The sequence below is a fragment of the Pholis gunnellus genome (genome assembly GCF_910591455.1).
Source record: "Pholis gunnellus genome assembly, chromosome: 5".
Taxonomy (NCBI): Eukaryota; Metazoa; Chordata; class Actinopteri; order Perciformes; family Pholidae; genus Pholis; species Pholis gunnellus.
Window position 1 is genome coordinate 6823833 of NC_136531.1, and position 25784 is coordinate 6849616.

At 41.5% G+C, this 25784-nt stretch overlaps 2 protein-coding genes across 2 annotated transcripts in view; one reads left to right on the plus strand and one right to left on the minus strand.

Moving 5' to 3' along the window:
- LOC306695572 (voltage-dependent T-type calcium channel subunit alpha-1H-like) overlaps positions 1-13346 on the plus strand; it is a gene marked incomplete at its 3' end in the record, with an annotated part of 38883 nt that extends 25537 nt beyond the window's left edge. Inside the window, exons 18-34 of the mRNA XM_079158835.1 lie at positions 55-178; positions 1423-1491; positions 1688-1872; positions 1967-2093; positions 3257-3382; positions 3496-3585; positions 4031-4223; positions 6066-6217; positions 6336-6445; positions 6580-6713; positions 6812-6882; positions 8856-8934; positions 9248-9369; positions 9738-10028; positions 10126-10276; positions 11960-12507; positions 12696-13346. Coding sequence (XP_079014961.1) covers positions 55-178; positions 1423-1491; positions 1688-1872; positions 1967-2093; positions 3257-3382; positions 3496-3585; positions 4031-4223; positions 6066-6217; positions 6336-6445; positions 6580-6713; positions 6812-6882; positions 8856-8934; positions 9248-9369; positions 9738-10028; positions 10126-10276; positions 11960-12507; positions 12696-13346 — 3223 coding nt within the window. The remainder of the gene's footprint in view (positions 1-54; positions 179-1422; positions 1492-1687; positions 1873-1966; positions 2094-3256; positions 3383-3495; positions 3586-4030; positions 4224-6065; positions 6218-6335; positions 6446-6579; positions 6714-6811; positions 6883-8855; positions 8935-9247; positions 9370-9737; positions 10029-10125; positions 10277-11959; positions 12508-12695) is intronic.
- A 6027-nt stretch (positions 13347-19373) lies between these two features.
- Positions 19374-25117, minus strand: LOC306695932 (synaptogyrin-3-like; the record flags this gene model as incomplete). The annotated part of the gene is made up of 4 exons (XM_079159370.1): positions 19374-19601; positions 22299-22444; positions 23245-23479; positions 25013-25117. The coding sequence occupies 4 exons, from the start codon at positions 25115-25117 to the stop codon at positions 19374-19376; spliced, it is 714 nt and encodes a 237-aa protein (XP_079015496.1).
- Positions 25118-25784: the final 667 nt, after the last annotated feature.

Genomic DNA, 25784 nt, shown 5'->3' on the forward strand with positions numbered 1-25784 from the left:
AACAAAAACATTATGTCATCACTCATTTATTTCCCTCTCTGTTTCTCTCTCCAGGCTCAGGATGTGGTGTCAGCGGGTCATAGGGCACAAGTTGTTTGATCATGTCATCCTCCTCTTCATCTTTCTTAATTGTATCACCATTGCACTGGAAAGACCTGACATACCGTCCAACAGCATGGTAGCACACACACATGCAAACACACACATTCACATGTTATTTTTCCGATACTTGTGAGGACCCTGACGGACATATTGCGTTCCCTGGCACCATCGTAGCAACATGCTTAACCCCAACCTTTAAAGTTACTGTGAGGAACTTTTAATTGGTTATGAAACAGTCTCAATTTAATACTGATGCCTCTACATGACCTCCATCAGTAAACGAGACCATCGGCAAGACGTTTGACTATTTCTATAAAGTTATTCCAAAAGTTATTCCCAGCGGGGCCTTTGGCAGCGACCAGTCCGCTGCAGACAGACCCAGATCCAGCTTTGCTGCCGGCCGGAGGAGGAGGGCTCCGCGTCTCCTCCTCCGGCCGGGAGCAGAGCTTTGCCTCGCTGCTCTGCCGGTCCCCGCTGGGAGCCAACACTGCCAACACTCTGCTGGAGGCCCAGGTCGTACAGGAGGGAAGGGTTGGCACGTGAGAACCACGACTATCAGACAGCTGCTGCAATAAAATTAGAGGTTCTATAAAGGGACTCTGGTCATTAGAAACACTACCACATTTGTCCACAGGGACAACTAAAATCAACACAAAATGAAAGTTCCTTGTTGTAGCTTTTAACATAAACATAATGGTTGTAATTTTGCACTGAAACTGTATTCCATGTCTGGTCTGGTCTATTTTATTTTATTTTATCAATATAATTTTAAATGTTATTGTTTTTTTTTAAATGTAGTTTTTCTATTCCTTAAAAAGCACCGTGTCAGAAAGATGCAATACAAATAAACTGGCCTCGCCTTAAGCTGAATCTGATTCTAACCTTAATGCTAACATCCAGTCTAAACCCCAAACAGCCCTGTAAAGAAGTGAGGACTGGCCTCACTGTCTTACATCTCATCATCCGTCATCACATAGATAGAAGTACAAGATAACACACACACACACACACACATACAACACAACTAAACATAACACAAGCTGTTGATTACAGCAGAGTTCATGTGCTTGTTGCTGATGTAACAGCAGTTTGGGAGCCATTTTAAGAACATGTGCTGTTCTGTGCTTAGTATTTTTTTTATCATGGTTGTACTACAATCTTAATGGATTTTTATTTCAACTCACTACATAACACGCGTGAGAGTTACTAAAGCTACTGGGAAACGAAACCCTTAAATTGACGAATGCACTTCTCTTTGTGTGTCTGTATATAAATGTGTGTGTGTGTGTGTGTGTGTGTGTGTGTGTGTGTGTGTGACAGGAGCGGGTGTTCCTCAGTATGTCCAATTACATCTTCACAGTGATCTTCGTGGGTGAAATGATGATCAAGGTAACAATAACAAGACACGTTTCCTGAACGAGCACTTCACTCCAGATTCATTTTCTCATCTACTTATAAAAGGGCAATTTTCTTTCTGAGTGGGGATCAGAATTGCTTTTTAAACCTTAATATAATAAAACCTCATATTATTCACCTCATATTATTTTATTATCTCAGTAATTTTGCTCTGTGTGTATGTGTTAAGGTGGTAGCGATGGGCCTGTACTTTGGGAAAGGTGTGTACCTGCAGAGCAGCTGGAATATCTTAGACGGACTGCTGGTGTTTGTGTCCATGGTGGACATCCTGGTCTCCATCGCCTCAGCAGGTGGTAATCGAATCTTAGGCATCCTACGTGTGCTTCGTCTGCTCCGCACATTGCGACCACTCAGGTAGGATTACGGTATTTTCTCTTGTGTTTACTCCATTAATACTCTCTTGTGTACTTGTGTAGCATGTGTGTGACTGTGTGTGTGTGTGTTGCAGGGTGATAAGTCGGGCTCCTGGTCTGAAACTGGTGGTGGAGACTCTGATCACGTCTCTCAGACCCATTGGGAATATTGTCCTCATCTGCTGTGCTTTTTTCATCGTGTTTGGAATTCTGGGAGTCCAGGTAAACATTCATACTGTATATTCCCTGTTCACCCCCTGTTGGTCAAAGATAAGCTTCATTCTTCATTCTGCTCAGTTTTTGTGCGCAAACATCCAAAGCTCGTTGTCTTTTCTGCTGCAAGAAGACACTGATCATCATTGTTTAAAATTAACGAGGTGCGACTCAGAAAATGCTTCAGGTAATAAAATAGGGTGAGAAAAATTGGGAGGAAATGCAAATGAGCCGATTATGCGCCAGAGTCCCTGGAAGTAATTAAAAATACAATGGTTCAGCTACAGAGGGATTGTGCTGAAAATGTGTTTTTTTAAACTGGATTTCTATAATATTAATTGTATTAATCAATTAATGTTGTTTTATAGTAATTTCAGGCAATTTCATTTTTTTATTTATTTAATTTATTTAATTAAAAACAAACATAAAAACGTACCCAGTTCTACAGGATATAAACGGATCCATAAGATTATCATGTTATAAAACAGTGCTTCACCATCCTTCAGGACCCTCCATGGGGCCAAAGTATTGATTCAAGTGTACAAAAAATATTTTATTTTATCACTACTTTTGACAATTGATTGACTCTTGAGAAATACTGGATAGTTTCTTCTCTTCAGGCCTTGATATCCTTCAAAGATCCTTCAAAGCAAAGTGAGGGTAAAATGCTCTTTTGTTGAACTGCTTGTAACTCACTTACGCATCGCTTCATTTTAAGGGGCGGCAAGCCAAAAAGGTTTTTAAATATTGATTTCGATGGTATTTTGGTACTAAAAGTCATTCACTGTAAAGGCCTTCTGTAAACTCTGAGGTATTTGCTAGTTTCCATTTTTGGAAATATTCCTGGAAATATTCCAATGAATGCTTGCACAGAAAATTATGCTTGATCAATGGTGGAGCTAATCTTACCACACAGGCATATATTTCTCAAGAACACACTTCTGCTGAATCATCCTGTAATGTGAACACTCCATGCTGGAGTGTGTAATAGCTGTGAAGCAGACTGGACCAGATGGTACTTGGATGTCTTAGCTGCAACATACAGTAGGCCTGCAGGCGCTCGCAGAGTAATTTACTGTACAGTAATACTCTACGAGCTTTGTTTACCTTGAGGTCACAGTGTTGCTGTTGTATGTGTTTATCTGTGTGCACACATCTGTCTATGAATACAGCTGTTTAAAGGGAAGTTCTTCCACTGTGACGGGCTCGATGTGAGCAAAATCACCAATAAAACACAGTGTCTGGAGGCAGGATACCGCTGGGTTCGACGAAAGTACAACTTTGACAACCTGGGACAGGTTTGTCACGCACACACACACACACACACACAAACACATTAATAGGGCTGACGCCTACTCTTACAAACTGATTGACAGCGTGACACTGATTTACGTGTGTCTCACTCTTCCAGGCACTGATGTCACTGTTTGTGCTGTCATGTAAAGACGGCTGGGTCAGCATCATGTATGATGGCCTGGATGCTGTCGCAGTGGACAAGCAGGTGAAGAGACACACGCACTCACACACACACACATAGAGGAAGAGAGGGGTTGTGGGAAGTAAAAAATAAATATCAGGGAGACATATAAACCAATCAGCCAGTATATATTGTATTTTACTGTTTTGGTCAGGTTTTTTGTCAGCCTCAGGCACCATCTGATGTTGTTTGTTTCAAACGGAAAGGGGAAATATTTCAGGAAAGAAGAGAGGTGTAAGGAAAGACAAAAGGCAGATGGATAAATAGATCTGAGTTGACAGTGCAGTGCTGACTCAGGACTTACATTGTCTTCTTGTTTATGCTCTCTCCTCTTCTTCCTCTCCACTGCTTCTCAACCTCTTTTGTCACTATTTGGTCCTCCTCTCTTTGTCTTTCTGTCCCCATGTTACCTCTCGTCTTCCTCCTCCTCCTGTCTTTTTCCATTATCCCTCTATGTGTCTCTCTGCAGCCAATAAGAAACAACAACCCCTGGATGCTGCTGTTTTTCATCTCTTTCCTCCTCATCGTCAGCTTCTTTGTGCTTAACATGTTTGTGGGCGTGGTGGTGGAAAACTTTCACAAGTGTCGCCAGCAGCAGGAGGAGGAGGAGGCGCGGATGAGGGAGGAGAAACGTCAGAAGCGGATGGAGAAGAGGAGGAGAAGTGAGATAACGGGAGGGGATGGGGAATGACAGACATGCAGTATATGGCCAGAAGTGTGTGGACACATGAACATTACACCCGTATGTGATCGTAATTCCAATTTGACGTGTAATGATGCCTGCATTGGCGATTAACTTTGGCGATTAACAGACATATCACAAAAATGTTTTTCTTGGTTTTTTTTAGTCACTTCCTCTTCAATGTTTGTGAAGGATTTTATCATTTATAATATAATACAGGCACAAAATGAAAATACGACGGCAAGCTGTGTGTAATGTATTACAGCCTTAAACACTTAATTTTCCACATGCAAATGTGTAATCATTATGCTAGTAAAGCACAACACAAACAATTTAAGTCAACCTGCTCTAAACTATATTGAAAAGGCTTCTAAAGAACAGAACCATTTTAAGACTCTCCCCCTTTGAAATGCTTCCAATGAACATTGGAAACGGGGCGCAACCAGAATATGATGCAGCTTCATCGAGTGTATATCCAGGATTAGTGAGGTCTGGCATTGATGTTGGGCCATAAGGCCCGGCTCTCAGCTGACGTTCCAGTTTATTCTATAGGTGTGTCATGGGGTCGAGATCTAGGCTCTGTGGAAAACCATTTCTTCATGGACCTTGCTTTATGTAGCAGGACATTGTCGGGTTGAAATCAAGCATTCAAGAGTAGTTCTAGGCTTTGAAGCAAATTTTACATCGTGACCAATCTAACAAATATCCTTTCTGTGTCTGTCATGTGATGCCATGGGGACCAAAAATACTTTCCCCCATAGACTTACAACGGGAAAGAGACTTGAATAGCCCTTATTTAAATCATTAGGTCCTACAAGTTGTAAAATGCACTGATAACCGAGTTATTTCCTGAGAACAAGGCTAGACCGAGGGCTGGAAGGCACGGTTAAAGGAAACGCTACTGCTCTTGCTCTATGGGACACATGGATGCAGAAGATTGTCGGAAGATGCGGATAATTTTATACTTGGAAGTCAAGCGTTTTTTGTTACATGCGCCACTGAGCAACTTTCATAGGGATGAGTGGGGCGCTGCGGCCTTCAATGCTGTTCCATTGTCTTCATGCAGCCAAGTTTGAAATAGGAAAGGAACTTCCTCAAAGTGTTGCCACAGATTTGGAATCACACTATCGTCTAAACGGTCATTGTACGCTGCGGCATTATTATTTTTCTAAAGTGGGATCCCTAACTTAAACTTCAGGGCTAGGCCCCACCAAACGTACACGAGACAGGGACGTCCACATACTTCTGGCCATTTATGGTGGCTATAATATTAGACACACGATAAACCTCTTTTCTCCGCATACATACTGTACGAGTACATGCATACTTTCTGCCCATATTATGCTCAGATACACACTTCTACAGCACACACGTTCTCTACCTCCTTTCTGTCTCACTCCGTCCTACTCTCTCTGCAGTGCAATCTCTAGTAGTGCTTTCCTCTTAGTCAGTTAACTGTCTGGCAGCAGACAGCGAGAGTTTTTGCCCAAAGACACCTTGAGGTGCCATGCAGTGCGCCTGTGTGTGTGTGTGTGCGTGATGGATAGGATTGAATTCCTGAGGTGGCACTTTTAGTCTGAACACACATATGCTCACTCACACGCACACATATATGCACACTCACACACAAAGCAGTGCGCCACTTGGCATCCACTTCATCGGTGACTTCATACACCATATTTTGCTTTTCTTTCAGAAGCATTTAATGACGTGTGTGTGTGTGTGTGTGTGTGTGTGTGTGTGTGTGTGTGTGTGTGTGTGTGTGTGTGTGTGCGTGTGTGTGTGTGTGTGTGGTGTGTGTGTGTGTGTGTGTGAAACGCAGGGGCCCAGGAAAAGCCGTACTACGCTGACTACTCCCCACTGCGTCGATCCATCCACACCGTGTGCACCAGCCACTACCTGGACCTCTTCATCACCATCATCATCTTCACAAACCTCCTCACCATGAGCATGGAGCACTACAATCAGCCTCCGGTAACCATGGCAACACCTTCCACCACCTGCCCTAGAACCATAGTAATGAAGCGGTATGCGGTCGTACAGTACAGCGACAGCGGGCTTGTTTAAAGTGTGTGTGTCTTGTGTCCTGCAGTACTTCGAGGAGATACTGAAGTACTGCAATTACGTCTTCACCGTGATTTTTGTCATCGAGACAATCCTCAAACTCATCGCCTTTGGCCTGCGCCGCTTTTTCAAAGAGAGGTATTCAAGCTCTCACATCAATACAAAGACACTCACAAACTTCATCCTTACAGAAACTGAAATTGTTTGTTTGTTTGTGTGTGTGTGTGTGTGTGTGTGTGTGTGTGTGTGTGTGTGTGTGTGTGTGTGTCAAGATGGAACCAGTTGGATCTCTCCATTGTGTTGTTGTCAATCATGGGAATCGCACTGGAAGAAATAGACCTGAATGCTTCCCTCCCCATCAACCCTACCATCATACGCATCATGAGAGTCCTCAGGATAACAAGAGGTACACACACACACACACACTCACAGTGACACAAACACAAAAACAAAAAAACATGATGATATGTGGCTGATGAGAGCTGACACATTACAATGTTTCAGTGTTGAAGCTGTTGAAGATGGCGACAGGAATGAGAGCTCTGTTGGACACAGTGATACAAGCTCTGCCTCAGGTAAGAGGCGGCACTGCCGCTGTGAAATATACCGTGTCTCTTTAACTCTGAGCCTGGTTTCCAGATCTGAACAATTGCAGACAGCTTGTTTTATTCAGTGATTTATCAGGCCTGGCACTGACTGCCCCCCTCCATGATTTACTGACATTCCCCCAACAGACTGTTCAGTGACGCTAAATAACCACCAAACAAGTGTGACGACATCCTCATGTTTAGCCAAAGGCTAATGGTTGATGCTTAAATGTATCAGTGTGGCACATAACTTCACAGCTGCTTTGGTGCGATTGTTTTGCGACTGAATGTCAGCGAGAAGATAAAATATGAATCAGAGAGTCCAGTCTGAAAGCTTATCACCACAGAGACACCGCACAGCAATTTATTCTCCTTTTAGGCAGGATTGTAAAACTCTTGTCATATTGTCACAGCAGCAACATTTTTCTCCACTTTATAGTTGCTTGTGAGGCAACAAGTAAAATTAGCCACATATTCTACCAGGTATGGATAATTGCATCTGGTTGGCGAAAGCAGAGCATTTCCAGGTGACATTGCTCTGGGATGCGGCAAAAGTGATTTATGAGGCCTGATTCAAGCTTTTTTTTTTTGCTCGAAGCCTCTACGATGTCACCTGTCTCATTCAGGATGCGGCTTTATTTGTTGTTGTTGACGCAGTGCTATTGTTGGTGTACAAGAGACTCCACAAGCAAGGACTAAACCGTCAACTGAGATACACACGTAACTGTCTTTAGACACATTTAATGGCTCGACGGCAATGTCGTTAGGTCGGTCCACCTTTTTGATCCAGACTGAAATATTGCAACTATTGGATGGATTGTTGTGTACAGATATGCATGGTCACAGGTGGATAAAGCCTAATGACTATAGTGAGCCCCTGATTTTCCCTCTAGCGCCAACATGAGGTTTAATATCTGTCCACAACAACTAGATAGATTGTCATGTATTCTGCTAAACACATTCAGGATGAATTGTGATAACTTCTGTTATCCCTTAACCTTTTATCTAGTACCATTATCAGACTATGTATTTTGGGTTTAGTGCTAACAAGCTAATGCTAGCATGTTAGCACACCAAACTAAGATGGTGAACATGGTAAACATTACTGCTGAATATCTTTTCACAGCATATTAAAATTAGCATTTAACTCAAGCTGCTATTGAGTGTTTGAATGTGAAATGTGAGACAAGTAATTGGTGAGAATGATGGATGGGATGATGCGCTCTGGTGGAAGGCTTCAGGAAGGATCTATCACAGCTCCTGGGCTCAGCGGACCCTCAGGGGACCCTATCAGAAATGAGAGGGTAGAGAGGAAAGAGGGAAGGTGGGACACAGTAAATGACAACATTTATGGTGGGCAAGTAGACATTTCTGAACAGTTTGTGTCCTTGCTCCTGAAATGCAGCTAAATTCTAACCACTTTAATTTTTGCAGCAAAATACCCATGATCCTTTACTGCCTTCCCACCCACGAATAATGCCAAATGTCTTTGAAGTGACAGATCATTGCAGGGGATTGAACCCAGGTCTTTGCAGTGGTGTCCAAGTGAACTTCATCAATAGGTTTAGCCGTCATCTAATCAGACATCTCCATACCTCCCACCATGGGGGTAGGCCAGCCAAGTCCCCGTGAAAGGCTTTATTATTAGAATAAACAAGCGAGTTTGTGGTTCATGAGGACTGGATCCAGGGTATGAAAGTGCAAACAAAATTTTGCACTGATATCAATGAAATCATACCAATTTTGCAATGGTATGATTCAACTCCAGGTATCATGACGGCTCCTAATGTGTTTTTAAGATGTAGGAAACCTCATTGCAATAAGGTTCAGCAGCCTCTGTCTATGGTCTCTCTCTATCTGTTTGCATGTTTGCGTCTCTCTCGGTGTATACTGTACATGTCCTTTTTTCTGTCTATCATACACTGTATATATCTGTGTGTGCGTGTAATATGTCTGTCTAGGTGGGGAATCTGGGTCTGCTCTTCATGTTGCTGTTCTTCATCTATGCAGCTCTGGGAGTTGAGCTCTTTGGAAAACTGGGTTAGTGTGTGTGTGTGTGTGTACGTGCATGCATGTGTGTATGTGCAAGCATGTGAGTGCATGCACATATATATCGATGTGGATGCACAGATGTGCGCGAGAGAGTGTGTGCCTCAGCTGACTCTGGTGAGATATCCGTAGATTACGTAACATGCATAAATTTCGTTGTTACATACATTAATTATGTCAATTTAGAATCAGTGTTCTAATGAGCGGTCTAATCTACACAAAGTTCTCTTTCTTCTCTTCCATAGCCTTCCTCTCTCACACTTCCTGCCTCTAATACTCTTTTCCTCTTTTCATCCTCTTTCAGAGTGTTCCGATGAGAACCCGTGTGAGGGTCTTAGCCGCCACGCTACCTTTGACAACTTCGGCATGGCTTTCCTCACACTCTTCAGGGTGTCTACCGGGGACAACTGGAATGGGATTATGAAGGTTATTTTTCTTCCTCTGCTTTTTTTTTTTTTTTTTAAAAGAAGATGGATAGATGAGAAAGTCCATGTTTGTGTCTGTCTCAAAGCACCGGTTCCAAGACAGGCGTTGTATTAAGCAGAGAGGAGATCACTGTATTTATGACAGCATAAGAGCTGCTGACATTAGAGGTTTAGGAGAGTGTATTATTCTTCTGTGACAGGCTCAAGGTCTGTTCACACTCAGATCCACATCTCCCCCTGTCGGAGAAGAGAGGAAATACAACAAAGTGCATGAATATATCTGACTATCACCTTAAATCACTTTATCTATTTTCATTTTTCAACATTGTTTAATAATCTCTATCCTCCTCTCTAAACCCCGGCGTCCAGGACACGTTGAGAGAGTGTCGCCCGCAGGAACGCCACTGCCTCACCTACCTGCCCCTGATCTCTCCCATTTACTTCGTCACCTTCGTCCTAACGGCTCAGTTCGTGCTGGTCAACGTGGTCGTAGCCGTTCTCATGAAGCACCTGGAGGAGAGCAACAAGGAGGCGCTGCTGGATGAGATAGAGGAGAGGAAGGAGCGGGAAGAGATGAGGGAGAGGGAGGAGGCCAGCCGTCGCCTCAGTACTGCGTCTGTGGGCGGAGACCTGGTGCCAAATGTGGGCACACCTGCTCAGGTAACGGACAGAGTTTGTGTTTCTTATTTCTGCGTGTGTGGAAGGGGAAGGACGGTGACAATAACGTTGACAGCGGTGTGATGGTCTTGTTTGGCAGGTGCAGGCTGAGGATGAGGATTGTTCCCATGGCAACCTGCTGAGCATAGGACGCATGCTGTCTCTCCCCAGCGACAGCTACGTCCAGCCACTCAGATGCTCCCCTTATCCTCCCATTTGCCACGAGGCGTACTCCGGCTACAGCTACTCAGGTAATTTGGTTGTTTATAGCCAATTAAATTAAGGAACATTTCACTCACTGTGCTAGAGCCACTAACTGATTGCTGTAAAGGTTATTGCTTCCATAAATAGCATAGGGAAGGCTGTTGAGATGTGATGCAGCACAACAAGAGGCACTATTATTACAGACCTTAGAGAGAGAGATGGATATTTCACTATTAGTGACAAAGTGGTCTAACCGGCAAAACACTTGAGGTTTATTTATGTGCACAATATAAGTGAACTGTACCGAGATTGTATGAAACAGTGCTCACAATCACAAAGGTACAATGTATGTAGTTTGTGACAAAAAACAAAACACATTTAGAAAATATTCATTAAATGCCAAACTATTCCCTAAAGCAGCAGGGCTACTTACTCGTACAGGAGTGTAATTGATGCGGCCTATTTTCAGCTGTAGATTAATACATAGCATTTACAGCAGCAGACATGGTGTGTTGACTCAAAATAAACTGCAGTGTTTATGTTCATAGTAATGAAGCAACACGTCACTCGGGTGGCTCGTTGATGTATTTGTAATAGTTCTTGGACAACTATGAAGCTCTATGGCACAGAAGAATACATGATGTCAGGCTTTGGATAAACAGACTGAACTTGTTAATAGGATCAGTTGATTTTTGTTTTTGGTCTTGTTTTGTGATTTGTTGACTGTAGGAAAAATATAGAATATGGGCAGTAGAGTGAATCTAGAGTGAATGTATGAAAATGAGTCATTAAATGATCTGGTTACTTTCCGTCTTGTATGATTGTCGGATATACGGTATAGTATTTACGTATATATTTGGAAAACATTTACAAAATCATTTGTAAGGAGGGGTTTTACCGGCAATTAAATAATATCTCCAACAGCAAAATCTGGCCTATCCATTCTCTTGAACGTGATATGTCAGCAACACCTGTGGGTAATTACTTCAGACCTGGCACAAACGTCCTCCTGGACTCGAGGAAGAACTGATTAGATTTTGGTGGTCAAAGGTTAATGTCACTGTGAACTCACGCATGTCCCATTCTTTTGATATCTCAGGAACGCCTTGAGCAAATTTCTTTTAAGTTTGGCACAAACGACTACTTGGATTCAAGGCTGAACTGATTATATTTTGGTGATCGAAGGTCACTGTGACCGAAAAGTCTATCCCACTCTGATGAACAATTAATCAGGCAAACTGCACTATTACCTCGATTCTGCGCTATCACCTTAATTCCATGGACACTGTTGTTGTATAGGGTTATGTTCATATACATATATATATGTATACTTTTTGGATATATATTTATATTTATACTGTACATAGTCGTTAAATGTTTATGCTTACATCTGTTTTTTTGTTGTCCCTGTTTTCATTTTATTTTTTTATATATTTACATTTTATTTTCCTGTTTATCTGTAAATTCTGTGTATGTACGTGGAGAGCAATGAAAAACCGGAGTCAAATTCCTTGTATGCGTACGCGTGCATGGCCAATAAAGCTGATTCTGATATCCAAAGAATACATTATGCACAAATGTCAAATAAGATAAAATGGTGACATTTTCGAAAGACATGGATATAAACTGCAACATAACTTCTTTTTTTTTTGCATACAACCCAGGGTGGTTCTTCTAGTTTTCTTGTCATCAATGTATCCATGTGATCTTTGACACATTGTTTTCTGTAGGCTCCATGTCATCTCTGGGCTCCAGTGGCTCACTGCTGCAGGTTCCTGGGGCTCTGCCGGTCATCAGCCATGCTTCACTGGGGACTGGACGCAGCTCGAGGCCAAAGATCTTCCTCAGCACGTCTCAGAGCATTGACAGACACCCCTCACACAGACTCAGTCCAGCTGACAGTATCGAGGGCAGCAGGTTTAGTCCGGCTGACAGAATAAGCAGACACAGGCTCAGTTCAGCTCAAAGTATAGATGGATGCAGGTTCAGCCCGGCCCATCGAATAAACAGACACAGACTCAGCTCTACTCGCAGTATGGACGGATACAGGCTCAATCCAGACCACAACACAGACAAACTCATGTCCAGCCACAGTATAGAGAGAAATTCCTCGCTTAGACTGAGTCCCACCCACAGTGCCAGCAGACGTCCTTCTCAGTGGCTCAGTCCTGAAGACAGTTTAGACAGAAACAAGCTGAGTCCCTCATACGTTCCAGATAGTTCAGTCCTGAGGAGACCAGCATCCTTCCACACGGCAAGCAGACCGTTACGGAGACAGGTGTGTTATTAGCGCCGCTTCTTCTTCTCTTTTCTTGTGTTCACACAGTGTTTTTGCTAATTTTATCTTTACATTTTCAACCATTTCCTGACAATTTTAGATTTTTTGATTTATATTTTACTCGCCCAAGACATGACGAGGTTTGTGTGTTCTATGTGTGTGTTTGTGTGCACGTCTTGTGTCTGCAGGAGGCCGTGCGCTGTGACTCTCTGGATCAGAGTGGTTCAGCTGACGATCTGGCTGAGTCTCACCCCACTGTGGCCGCTGTGTCTTCCACACCACCACGCCAGCGATCGTCCAGTGTACACACACTGAAGTATACGCACCCCCAGAGGGTCATCTCATGCAGGAGCCACAGCCGGAGCCACAGTGAAACCACTGGGCAAGAAGACGTACCCGAGCAGGCCATCTGCGCTTCGCAGCCAGAAACAGGTGTCGAGACGAGGCCCGTCAGCCTGCAGAGGCTGTCCAGTCTGAAGGTCCCCAGCGGTGAATCCGTCTTATCGGACCCGGGCCCCCAGTTGGACGACGCAGACGAGGAAGTCAGTCGTATTACAAGTTCTGTTGATGCACACTCACACACACAGCTCCCTCCCAGCTCCTCACACAAAAGCAGACACCTTACCCCGAGCCCCGTGGAGCACAGGAGCCGCCTCAGTCAATCAGTGTCTCCGGTGTCGGGCGGGAACAGGAAGCAGAGGATGAGCCCGCCGCCAGGAGAGGAGCCGGTCACTATGGCTACGCAGCTGATGGACAGCAGTGTTGAGCTGAGAAGGCGGACTCTGTCATTTGATGCCACAACCATCGCTCAACCAGAGGAGAGTTCTGTGGACGACTAAAAGAACACAATGTCGGTGGATTGGTTATTCTGTTAAAAGTGGAGGAATCTGAAGTGCTGCTGAAGCACACAAGAGGGGCGGGAGCCGCAATCCAAAGCAAGAAGGATACCTGTTTTGGGACCCGCCCCTCGCCTCGTCCCATCCAATCACAAGATTTTCACCGGGTGTTCGAGAAGAAATCTTTCGGACTGTGTGTGTGTGTGATTGTGTATGTGTTCAAAGACTCTTACCCGTTGTGCTATTTGCACACAAGATGCACACAAAGAAGACGTTTCCTTTACTTCTATCATAGTCCTAGCTTTAGTTCAGACAGAGTAGTCACTCCCCTGCTATATTTACTCAAACATTAACCTTCCGCTTGCTTGCTGTCTTCCCTCTGCCCTCACTCTCGTCCTTTTCCTTGCACCTCAAGCCTAGGTCAGAGGACAAGACAAATGTACCCAGAAGTGCAACACAGGTTAAGTTACTGACTGATCTACTCATGTACACATAGACATCGTGACAAAGAGATAACACAGCCACTAACGTTTATTTTAGTTATTGAGTAATTTGCAGATTATTTTCTTGAAAAATCAATTCATTTCTTGGTCTATAAAACATGAGAAAGATTTTCAATTCACTATGATGTTAGAAAAGGAAAAGCCTAAAATCTCCACATATGAGAGTCCTGAACCATCAAACCATGATGATTGATTAATTGTCAAAACAACTGCTGTCTCTGTTCTGAGTCGAACAGTTTTTCCAGTTTGAAAGACAGCATCTCATCCAGTCTCATAATAACATTTTTCATTTGCCAGAACTGTTTACTTTTCAAAGATTCCTTATTGTCATGCTCTGTGGTGCAGAAATTACAGTTTGTTTACAGATGAAATAGATTTTTAAGTGACAAATTCACGAAAGTTAAAGCTGACAAAGACTTTTATATATAAATGCTTAATTTGTAAATGCACGCTTATGTAGATTGATGCAGGCACATTTTGTTCGAGAAAAAAAACCAAATTGTACAGCAGCTCGTCAAAAGTGGAGCAAAATGAGTTTGTTATGTCTAACAGAGTGAAAGTTTTTGTTTTTACATGTCACAGATTTTTTCCTACCTCTTAACCTACAGTAAACTGCCACTGGAAGTTGCTTGATCATTCTCAGATTGCAGTATTTTCCTGGTCAAATCAAACGTGGACATCTTTTTGATGTTTGAAAAACCTTCCCCAGCCTGAATCCAATCATCCCTGACAGTTGGTAAAATCAATTTGCGCTTAGAGCCTCCAAGTTGAAATGGTGTAGTGTGACCTTGGCTTCAGTAGTTTCTACCTCTCTTTATTCCTGATCCCTCCCGATCGAATGTTCAGTCAGCTCGGTTTCTCACCCATTCAGCTTTCCTTTTCTGTGTCTTGGTATTCTCAGGGTAGAGGTAGTTCAGACGCAGGTGAGTATGAAGCATGTGTTCACAGGTCTGCAGAGTGAGATTGCCCCCTGCTGTCTGACACCAGAGCTGGCCCGTCTCACCTGACGTTTGAAGAGATTTATTGTTCGGGTGCGGGGTGAAATTCAGTCAGAAGCAGATGTACAGAAGGGCTTATTCAGGTGATATAACGGTGTGTAAAACTTTGTAGAAAAAGCAAAGATTATATTTTATTAACACAGCAGCGATGATATGGGAACTACAAAGGGGAATTTCTACATTTTGAATGTCAATTTATCTGCTGGTGATGATGAGGATGATTGATGATGAAGTCAGTGTAAGAGGATGTTGATTATGATAACGATGATGATGATGACTCTGGGTGATGGATGACTCTGGGTGATGCAGTTGTTCATGATATTATAAAATGTTCCTGCAGAAAGAAAGCAGAGAACGATATACAGTAAGCTCACCTGCAGTAACATGATTGGACAGTGCTGGAATAAAACCACTTCCTGTCTGACTTTCATTAGACTCCACAACCTCTTTATGAAGATATTTAAAAAAAACTATTGGGTGTTAAACAGGGTGTCCACAAGGTTTTAAAATGTATTAAAATGTAATAAATCAATTTAGCAACAATTTATGCACATAAACACCATTTTCCGAGGTATTAAAATAATACAAGTAGCTTGTAAAGTATATTTATCCAAAGAGGTCATATGCTAAAGTTTGCGTGAATTGAATCATTAGGCATGTGCGTAGTTTCTGCGTATTTTATTTTAGGAATCCTGCTAGATTTGACGTCATCTGAAAAGGACAACCCTTAGCTTGCTCACAAGAAGGGCTTGCAGGCTACACGACACACGTACTGTACCGAGACACACCCATTTCACTACACTGTTCAACTCGCCCCCGGAGATAACGTCCAGGATTATCGTACTTACTTTAACCATAACCATGAACCGTTTCCTAAACCTAACCAAGTAGTTTTTGTGCTTCAAGGACTTTTTTGCTGAATTTCACCAAATTTCATATGGGCGTACTATATAGTCAGTGAGTCCTGTTGTACTTAGCACCCACCGACAGACCTACGAGGCAATCACTGACCCACTAATTGACTGACTGCTAATTGAAGACGTTATGCCCGGCTATTAAACCACCTAGCTGATGAGGAAATGCAAGTTTTTGGATAAGTGGAACCATGGTTGGGGCCTTTCTCTGTAACCATGTGACTAAATGTGACTGCTCTGTGTATTGCTTTTTAAAATTTGTATCACTGAGTATATTATGATTTTTTATGGCATACTATACAATAACTTTTTTAACGATTTTGTGACATTCTCTAGACAGGCTGTTTGTTAATTCTTTTTGCAATATATGTCTTTTTTGTGATTTTTTTTTAAAGATGTAATATATTATGACATTTTTGTGACACACTATACTTTTTTATACAACATATTTGTGAGGTACTATGCTACCACTTTTGTATGACTTTTTTAAGACATACTATACTATGACAAACTATAGAATTACTATTATATATATATTCAATTCAATTCAATTTTTGTGTATCACAAAATCACAAATTACAAATTTGCCTCAGAGGGCTTTACAATCTGTACACATGCGACATCCTCTTGTTCCGGAACCCTCACATCGGAACAGGAAAAACTCCCCCAAAGAAAACCTTTAACGGGGAGAAAAGAGGAAGAGACCTGTGGGAGAGCAACAGAGGAGGGATCCCAGAAGTGCAATAGATGTCATGTGTACAGAGTGAACAGCATGACAGAATTACAACACATTCAATGTATATGACGGAACCACGGCAGGAGGCCAGACCAGGGTCCAGGTGATCCACGGGAACCTGCGAGGTGAGAAAGCACAGAGACTCCGGTGTATGACTCTATACATGTATGACTTTTTTATGACATTGACATTAAATATAAAATGTTCTGTGACATACTATAGTATGACTTTATGACTTTTTTTGGCATTCAAAACTATAATTTTGTCAAAACATTTTGTTATGACATAAAAAATGTTTTGTGACACTAAATAATTACTTTTTAAAAGTTTTATTTGTGACACATTTTTTTATCATGTTTATTTATTACATACTATGCGATTATTTACTGACATTTTAAATGACATACTATGACGTTTTTATGACATACTATGACTTTTTTCTTGTTACGACACACTTATGACTCTTTTTAACATACTATACTATTGTGTTTTTGTACATACTATTGTATGACTTTTTTGTACATACTATGCTATGACTTTTTTAGGAATTCTTTGACGCGCTATACTTTAGCTTTTATAGATATTTCTTGTTCTAGTGTTATACTACGAATTGTTTTATGACTTTCAAAACTATGACTTTTTTCAACCTACCATACAATACATTTTTTTGACATACAACTTTTTTATTACTTATTTTGGCATACGACACTATGAATTTTTTATTACTTTTTTCGACATACTATGACTTTTTTTTGGTCAATTATCGACATACTGTTACAGACTGTTGTTGGACCCAAATGCAGACACAGACGAGGAAGTAATAAAAGTGAAAGGTTTATTTTCAGGGTATACAGTAATGAGTGGTGATATAGAGCAGCGGAGACCGAGGGTAAGATGGCGAGGGTGGGTGACTGGACGGAGAAAGGCAGGGCAGGCAGAGAGGGTTGAGAGCGTGACAGGGAGTTGGATGTGCTGACGAGGCAGACAGGCTGGGGAACCGGAGAGGATGATCCACTGTGGGCACAGGAAGACAAGGTAAGTACAGGCAACACAAGGAATAAACTCAGAATTTAAGATTACTATGACCAAGAACAACTAACTACCACTGTGGTTGCAACAACGACCTGGCGATGAGTAAATGGAAAGACGGGGTATATACCTTTGAGTACAAATTTAAAAAAGTAGTATAGTACAGTATGTCAAAAAAGTCATAGTACAGTATTTCGAAAAGATTCTTAATATAGTATGACGCAAAAATGTGTTATACTATGTATTTTTTCGACTTTTTAACTATGACTTTTTTTCGACGTACTCTACTTTGACTTTTTTGGCATACTATAATATAACCTTTTTTGACATACTATAATATAACTTTTTTCAATATACTATGACTTTTTTAACACGTTTCTTCGACATACTATACTATGACTTTTTCTTTAACATTTTTCGACATACTGTATTATCACTTTTTTCTTTTCTTTTCTTGACAGAATCTACTGTAAGTCTTTCCACGTACTATACTAAGTATTTTATCGCCTTTTAAAAGATACTATTCGTGACTTTTGGGGACTTTTAACGACCTACCATACAATTAATTTATATCGACATATACTAAGTAAGTAAGAAAGTCGACAAAAGCTTTTGGTAAAGTATGTTAAAAAAGTCATAGAGTGACATACATTTTGTATGCAACCTTTAGTATGGCATACTTCATCATAATTTTTTCTTATCACACACTGTATGTGCGTGTTGTTGAACGTAACCGGGTAGAACCCTTTGTAGGCCCCTTGACATTATTTGTTTAATCCAAAAATAGAGTCAACATACAGTACAGCTGTTTCCTGCAGCTGGTAATACATTCAAGCACACTTTCTAATTATAGTCCTCCAGTAGATGTTGATTAATATGCATAACACATCGTTAGATCTAGGTCTCAATACATACTTTTACTAAAAGGAATTTCTCACATTGCAAGAAGCAAAACGTTTAAAGTTGATGTGAACAAAAATACTTTCACAGCTCTGATAGTGGTGGTGGATAGATTTTATTTTTCATATTTCACTTTACCACTTCAGCATATCACAATAAAATATTTAATCACATGAATATTTTACACTGAAACACTATAGAATTCAGAATGCATTAAGCTATCCTGCCTTTGTTTTCTTGCCAAGAGAAATGTAACAATTTCTGCCAACGCCGCACTAGTTTCCTCGCAGTCTATTGGTCAACCTGCCATTCAGTCTCAATTTCACCTGATCGGAGGCCACATCTCTGCAGGGCAGCTTGTGATGGGTCAGACTGACTGAGAAGCAGATAAACAACGCTCCAGGGCCCTTCATATTTTCTTCACTAAAGACCTTGTGTCCCTTTATAAGGCAGATGGAGCATCATCACAGATCTATATCTATGTTATTCTGCATCTCTCCATACAAACATGCAGTCTGTGTGTGTGCCTCCAGGTGTGTATGTGTATATATACACACATAATTGTGTTACATAAATGTGTTTCCACTTCTACACATATATATCCAGGTGTGAGTGAGTACAGCTGTCTTTGCGTGCATCAATGTGTGTGTGTGTGTGTGTGTGTGTGTGTGTGTGTGTGTGTGTGTGTGTGTGTGTGTGTGTGTGTGTGTGTGTGTGTGGGAGACTGTGTGAGCATGTGCAGAAGAAGACAATTCTTGACACAGAGAGTTTCTACTAACTAAGCTGAGCCAGCAGTTGCCATGGTGAAAATAGATCATACATCCTCACGTGACCCAAAAAGCCCACCAATCCCAGGAGAGGATTGAAAGCCACTAATCAGCGAGGCAGGACGTTGTCTGTGCCCGCGTCGAACACAGTGTATTTCAACACACACCTCTTTCTGTCCGTCTCTAGAAGGCCGGAGCCACAGGTCTCTGCTGTGTGAGTTTCTGGGGGTCCAGGGTTTCAGTGAAGGGTGGCGCTTGATAGGGGTTGGTGGTTACTATGGTAGCTCCGTTAGCGATGGGGTACGGTGTAGCTCTAGCACTGCCGAGGGGAGGATCCAGGTGTTGCCATGTGAACAAGTTCGTGTTGCTGCCAGTTAGGAAGCGCCGCAGTGCACTCAGCGTCAGTACAACCTGTTAGTAACACACACACACACACGCACACGCACACACACACGAACACGCGTTAGCAGAGGCTGTTACTTACAAACTGATTTGCATTAGAGCCACTGTTACAGCACTTATTCTCAGCAAGACGAAGACGTCTAGAGCCATGCTAGCGGCTTGTGGAGCACATCGGTTCTTTGAGCTAATTGCTAACATCAGTATGCTAACATGCTCTCAATGCTAACATGCTCTCAACATGTTATGAATTTATAATGTTTACCAGGTTCACCATCTTAGTTTAGTGTGTTAGTATGGTAACATTCGCCAATTAGCCTTAAACACAAAGTGCAGTTGGAGCTAGTGATAATGTCATTACATTTGGAGGTATTTGGTCATAAAACAAAGTATTGGATGAATGGAAACTTTTATCTGATTATGGCCTTAGATGAAAAGTCAGGGTATCACCAAAATAAGTGGGATTCATCCTACAAAGACTATGAATTTCTGAACAACTTTTATGGCAATCCATCCAATAGCTGTTGAGATATTTTTGTCTGCAATAATAGAAATCAAAAATGTATACAACCATCCAGGGATTCCCAAAACAAACATTTTTAGGAACCTTTTGAGGATTTGGTTCTGGGTCCACTGTATACAGCATTTACAAACTTGAAGTGTGGAAATACAAAAAAGCTGGTCAGTAACCAAAAATAGAATCCAGCGTTTCAAATCACTTTTCTTTAATCTTAGTTTAATCCTTCTAACCTTTTGCCCTGCACTGTTTGGCTGTGTGTTGCAATCACATTTCTGCCGGACTCAAAGCAATCTAATGGTGCACCCTTTCATTGGTAATCTCTGACTCCAGCTGTTTATGAACAGCGTTCTCCATTGTTGGTCTTTTTTCGAGCATGATTGTCCGATTCAATACAAGGTTCAATGGTGGTTAAAGTTATTGTGTTTGTTGTCCTTGTTGTGATGTAAGAACACACCTGCACTGACGGCAACGTATGAGAGTTCATAGAACTGGAGCATTTCTTATAATCTCCTGAGTAATGCATGAGTTGAGTTCCAGGAACTCATCCCCAATGGCAACAAAACAGTAGAAACAAAAGCAGATACCATGATGATGTTTACCGGTTACATTACAGTTTAGCAAGTTACTGCAGTGGAAAAGAGCTATTAACTTGGAAACGTGCACAGTTTGGTTAAAAGTGCTGTCACTCTGAAGATTGAAGATTGGAACAGAAGGTCACTTGTTTAGGTTTACAGATTTAGTATTATACTTTCATAAAGTTGGAGGACAGAGAAGAGATCAAGGTAGCAGAGGCTGAGATATCTTGACTTTTGGTCCTTAGTGTGTTAAGATAATGCAGCTTGAGAGCATCTTACCGTGTACTACTACTGTATACCATCCATGCTTAGTAAATCGCCTTCTTTAAAACTCCATTCCAAGGCAGATTTTTGCTAAAGGTTAGAAGATGAAACAACCCTAATGCAACACTCAGGTTGTTAGGAAGCCAGAACACATTAGAAGCGAGGGTCTAAGGATAGAGGATGTTGTATGCTGTACAGATTGTAAAGTGTGATATAGGGCTGTGTAAATACCATTAACATGACCTGACTTTATTCAACAGTTTTCACAAGTTGAACTTCTCATGACAGTAAACCAGCTTTAATGTGTAAAATCAGAAGGCTTCCCCTTAGAGTCCAGAGCCACAGTCAAAAGAGCATTGATTCGGCTCTGTGACACATGCTATAAATCCTCTATGAAGACTGTTGGAACCAATTACCACAGAACTATTGGAGTTAAATGATGTAGCAAGCTGAAAAAGGGGTCTTTTGCTACATACTGACACAATTACAGCTTAACCTCTTAACGTTCTCTGACAGTGAGATAAATGGCTGCTTTTAGTTTGGCGATGAAATAGTTTTAACAAGGCCCGCTGAGTTGTCAATGGATAATAAATCTGTCCTCTGTTCTCTGGAATTGCAAATGTTTTTATTTAAGTTTCGCTGAGAGCAGCTTCTTTTCAAGAACACTCTGTTCACATCCCCACATGTACATTCACACCTCGAAACAGCTCAGTGGAGCCGCAGTCTGGACTGTTGGCTACTGAGCAGCTTAACTGATCAGTTGGGGGTTAAGATCCCTGCTCAAGGGCACCTTAATGGTTGCAAAGAAGGACTTGCAAGCACTGCTCTTTCACTTTCCCCACCGACATTTATCCCTGCTTGTCAGTGGATCGAACTCAAAAAACTCTAACCCTTGGGCCACCAATCTGTAGTTTAAATTAGTGATTCGAAGTTTGTTTAACACACAAGAACAGTGGATCACAGCATTGAGCATCGTTATGATTCATATTGGAAAACTCCTACTCTGAATCCGCCAATTCTACTACTTAACTAGTATCCATGAGGGAAACCCGAACCTACATAACCTTCCTCAATATACAAGTGTGTGTGTGTGTGTGTGTGTATGTGTGTGTGTGTGTGTTAGACTAGAGAGAGGGTGGGAAGGCTCTTTGGTAAGAGCCTTTGCTTGTCCTCCATGAAGGAAATGTTCTTAAATCTGTTCATTGCCAGCAAACACTGATAACCCTGAAATACACACACATACAAACAAACAAGATGATGATAATGATGATGATGATGATGAACACACACACATGAATGTACACACAAACAGAGGACAGGTTTTAGACAAACAGGTATAAACATACGCACCCAGGTCAAGATGGAGAAGAAGCAGAAAGCGATGGTGGCTCTGGCAGCGTCTGAGCCCTGGGCCAATGGCAGCTCGTCTGGTGAGGTAGCCTGCCACTGATTGGCCAGAAAACAGAAGCCAACGAACCACAGGAAGCTTGCAAGACCTGGAGGCGGGACACAGAAAAAAAGGTAATGTGCAGCACCTTTTAAATCTCTTAAAACAAACTTTCTTTTATCAGAAACCTTATGCTGATTTTACTTTATTATTGCTAACGTCAGCACGCTCACAATGACAATGCTAACATTAGCATAGCCATCTTTGTTTAGCCTGTTTGCAGGCTTACATTTGCTTATTAGTTCGAGTATTTGAACTAATGATAGCGCGAGATTAACATTTTTAAAGTTGATCCAATTTATCTTCTGGGGACCATGAATGTTCATACTAAATGTTGTGCCAATCCCTCCTGTAGCTGTTTAGTCTGTTTGTGAGTATTTAGGTTTCGATAGATCCATGCTAGCTGTTTCCCCCTGTTTCCAGTCTTTGTGCTAAGATAACCAGCTTCTGGCATATTTACCTTACAGACATGAGAGTGGTATTGCGCATGTGTACAACACTGTAACGTTGCAGCTGATAAATAGTTAATTTGAACTTATTTTTTGGGCAGCGTGTAAATTTCCTTCCAGGGGATCAATCAAGTTTTACCTCAATTTATAATATTACATCCTAATATATTTGTAGATTATATTGTGTATCATTACTCGGAATCAGCTAAGTAACTACTTACTAAAGTTGTCAAATGAATTAGTTCAGTAAAAAATAAAATGATTTGCCACTGAAATCGTTGAGTAGAAGTATAAAGATACCAGAAAATAGAAAATACTCAAGTAAAGTACAAGTACCTAAAAATTGTACTGAAGTACAGTAAGTATTTTCCACCAGTGTATCTGTGTGTATATTATGTACCAGAGAAGCCGAGGTCCAGCATTACAGCCCGTCTTCTGTCCTTGACGCTGCTGATGGAGGGGAAGTAAATGTCCAGGATCAGGAAAAAGATGCTGCCCAAAAAACAGGCCACGCCCACGGCAACACCATAGTTACAGGCATCAGCGTTGTTGTTAAAGACGCACAGCAAACGCTCGCTGCCGATGTTGATGTAGCCCTCGTTCACGATGCAGCTGAACACCACCATGGAGAAAACCTGCAGGGGAAGACAAGACAAGTGAGCGGTTTTATTATTGTAACAGGTAGAAGAGAACGAACTCACACTGGTGTTTGAATGCCTTTCATTCCTCATACATACCACACACAGACACACCAGTACAAACACAGCTTCTGTTCGAGTGTCTGTGCTGTGGACTCGGTTGTTATAAAATAGTCATCCAGTTTGGTGAACTGGGGATCAAGCAAGATTTCTTAAAGGGTCAGTGCACCCAAATTACAAAACATTCTCCACTTGTTCTTACTGGCACAGGCATGCAGACAGATTCAGTTTTATTTGCAACATTTTGAGATATCCTCAAGTAACATTGTTTCTGTGAGGCCTCATTGCATTTTGAGTTTTTCAAAATGTACAATAACAAAAAAAAGGGGCCTCAATGCCGACTGCCCTACCTTCAAGTTAGTCTAGTCGTAATTTGATGAAATGCTGATTAATTTAAGAACTATGAAGACATCACATTGGGCTTTTGAGAAATTGTGATGGACATTTTCCACTTTGAACAGTTGCTAAGCAGTCGTCATTTACCTCGGTTGTATTTGGTTGATAGCAGAAGTATCAGTGTCGGATGTCTCAAAGTCTCATTAAAATAAAACATTGAATTGATTGAAAATAATCTATTTTATAAACCGATTAATCTTTTTAGATGTTATTTAACCAAAACATGCTAAACATTTCTTGGTTCCTGCCTCTCATTTGTGAGTATTTACTGCTTTTCTTTGTTGATTTAGGGCATTTGTCTTTTAACACATTTTACAAACAATGAATCATTGAGAAAATCATTGGCAATATTAATTGATCATGAAAATAATGGCTCTTCACAGCCCTTATCTCTACAGCAATTCATTTTAATGTATTTTAATTATTTATTGTACTGATCTGATCTGTTTTTTTGTCTTGACTTGGGTTTGCTTTTACTGATTTATTTTACTTTGTTTCATTTAAGGAGCACTGGCACATTATAATGACAAACAATGTTGAACTGAATTAAATTATGAGAAACAGAGACAGAAAGAAAGAGACGGGTTATTATGGGCTTCTGTTAACTTGCTATGCCTCCTTTAATTAAAACCAAATTGTTCCTTCAATGCACATGCTGTATGGTGACTCACAGCTGCACAGCATCGCACCAGAGAGACAGAAAGAGAGGTGTTACATTCTGGTTAGGGGGCATTAACATCCAAAGCGCTATCTAGACACAAAGAGGCTCCAGATAAATATATGGTAATCAGACGCTGGTCCTCGAGCTCCAGCCACAAGCTGCATCTCTGAAATCATTTATATTTATTAGACCGAGCTGCACAACAGATATCTAATTCAAAGGTAATGAGCCTTTTATAAAACATACATTTTTTGTATGAATCCCGACAAAAAAGACACAAAGGCAAAGCGCGAGAGACACAAACAATGTGAATGGGAGAGAGACAGGGGGGGGGGGGGGGGGGGGGAGTGGGGGGGTGCAGGTAGGCCTGTCCATTGATGTTAACCCGCACGTTGCAGAGGAGGCTTACTCACCCACGACATCAGTCTGAGGATGGTCCGGGGATGCGTGAAGAAGGCGACCGGATCGAAGGGGACGCTGCCGGCCTTCCTGGCGCCGTACGCTCCCGCTGGCTCCATCCTTCCGGCAATGTGCAGCCTGACGCCCGCCGAGAGAACGAGAGGAGACGGTCAGAGAGCTGCGCGGAGCCGCGGCGTCCTCCTCCAGCCTCCGTGTGAAGTCACACCGCGTCACTGGGAGCGGATCAGAGCTGCACCGCACATTTTCAACTGTCAATTAACATTGTGTTATTATGACGCGTTTAACCCTTTTTAGATGTTAGGCTGATGAAGAGGAATATTTTTTTGTCCAAAAAGAACGTATAACACAAACCTATGATTTCCCATATCAGGCTTTTGTTATAGGCTAGTTTAGTGCTGAGCGATATTTCTATTTTTTGATAGATGATGATTTAACCATGTGTTATCGTTTGACAAACTAACGTTTTTAACCAACAGATGTTAAGCAACATTATGATTAAAAGAGACTCAAGTTTTTATTTTTAAACATGCAAAGAGTTTTGACCAATGGCATATCAGCAGGGCTGTAACCAGGTGATAAGCCAAAAGCCCAACCCCAAAGACTCTCTACTCTTTTTTACAGATTATATTCAGTTAACTGTTGAATGAAAAATGTCTTTAAATTTCCTCTACATGAACATTTAAATACTGTTTCAAAGCCCCACTGAAAATAGGGAGTCTTTTTAATTCATTATTTCAGGGCCTGAAATTTATCAGATTCAAATAT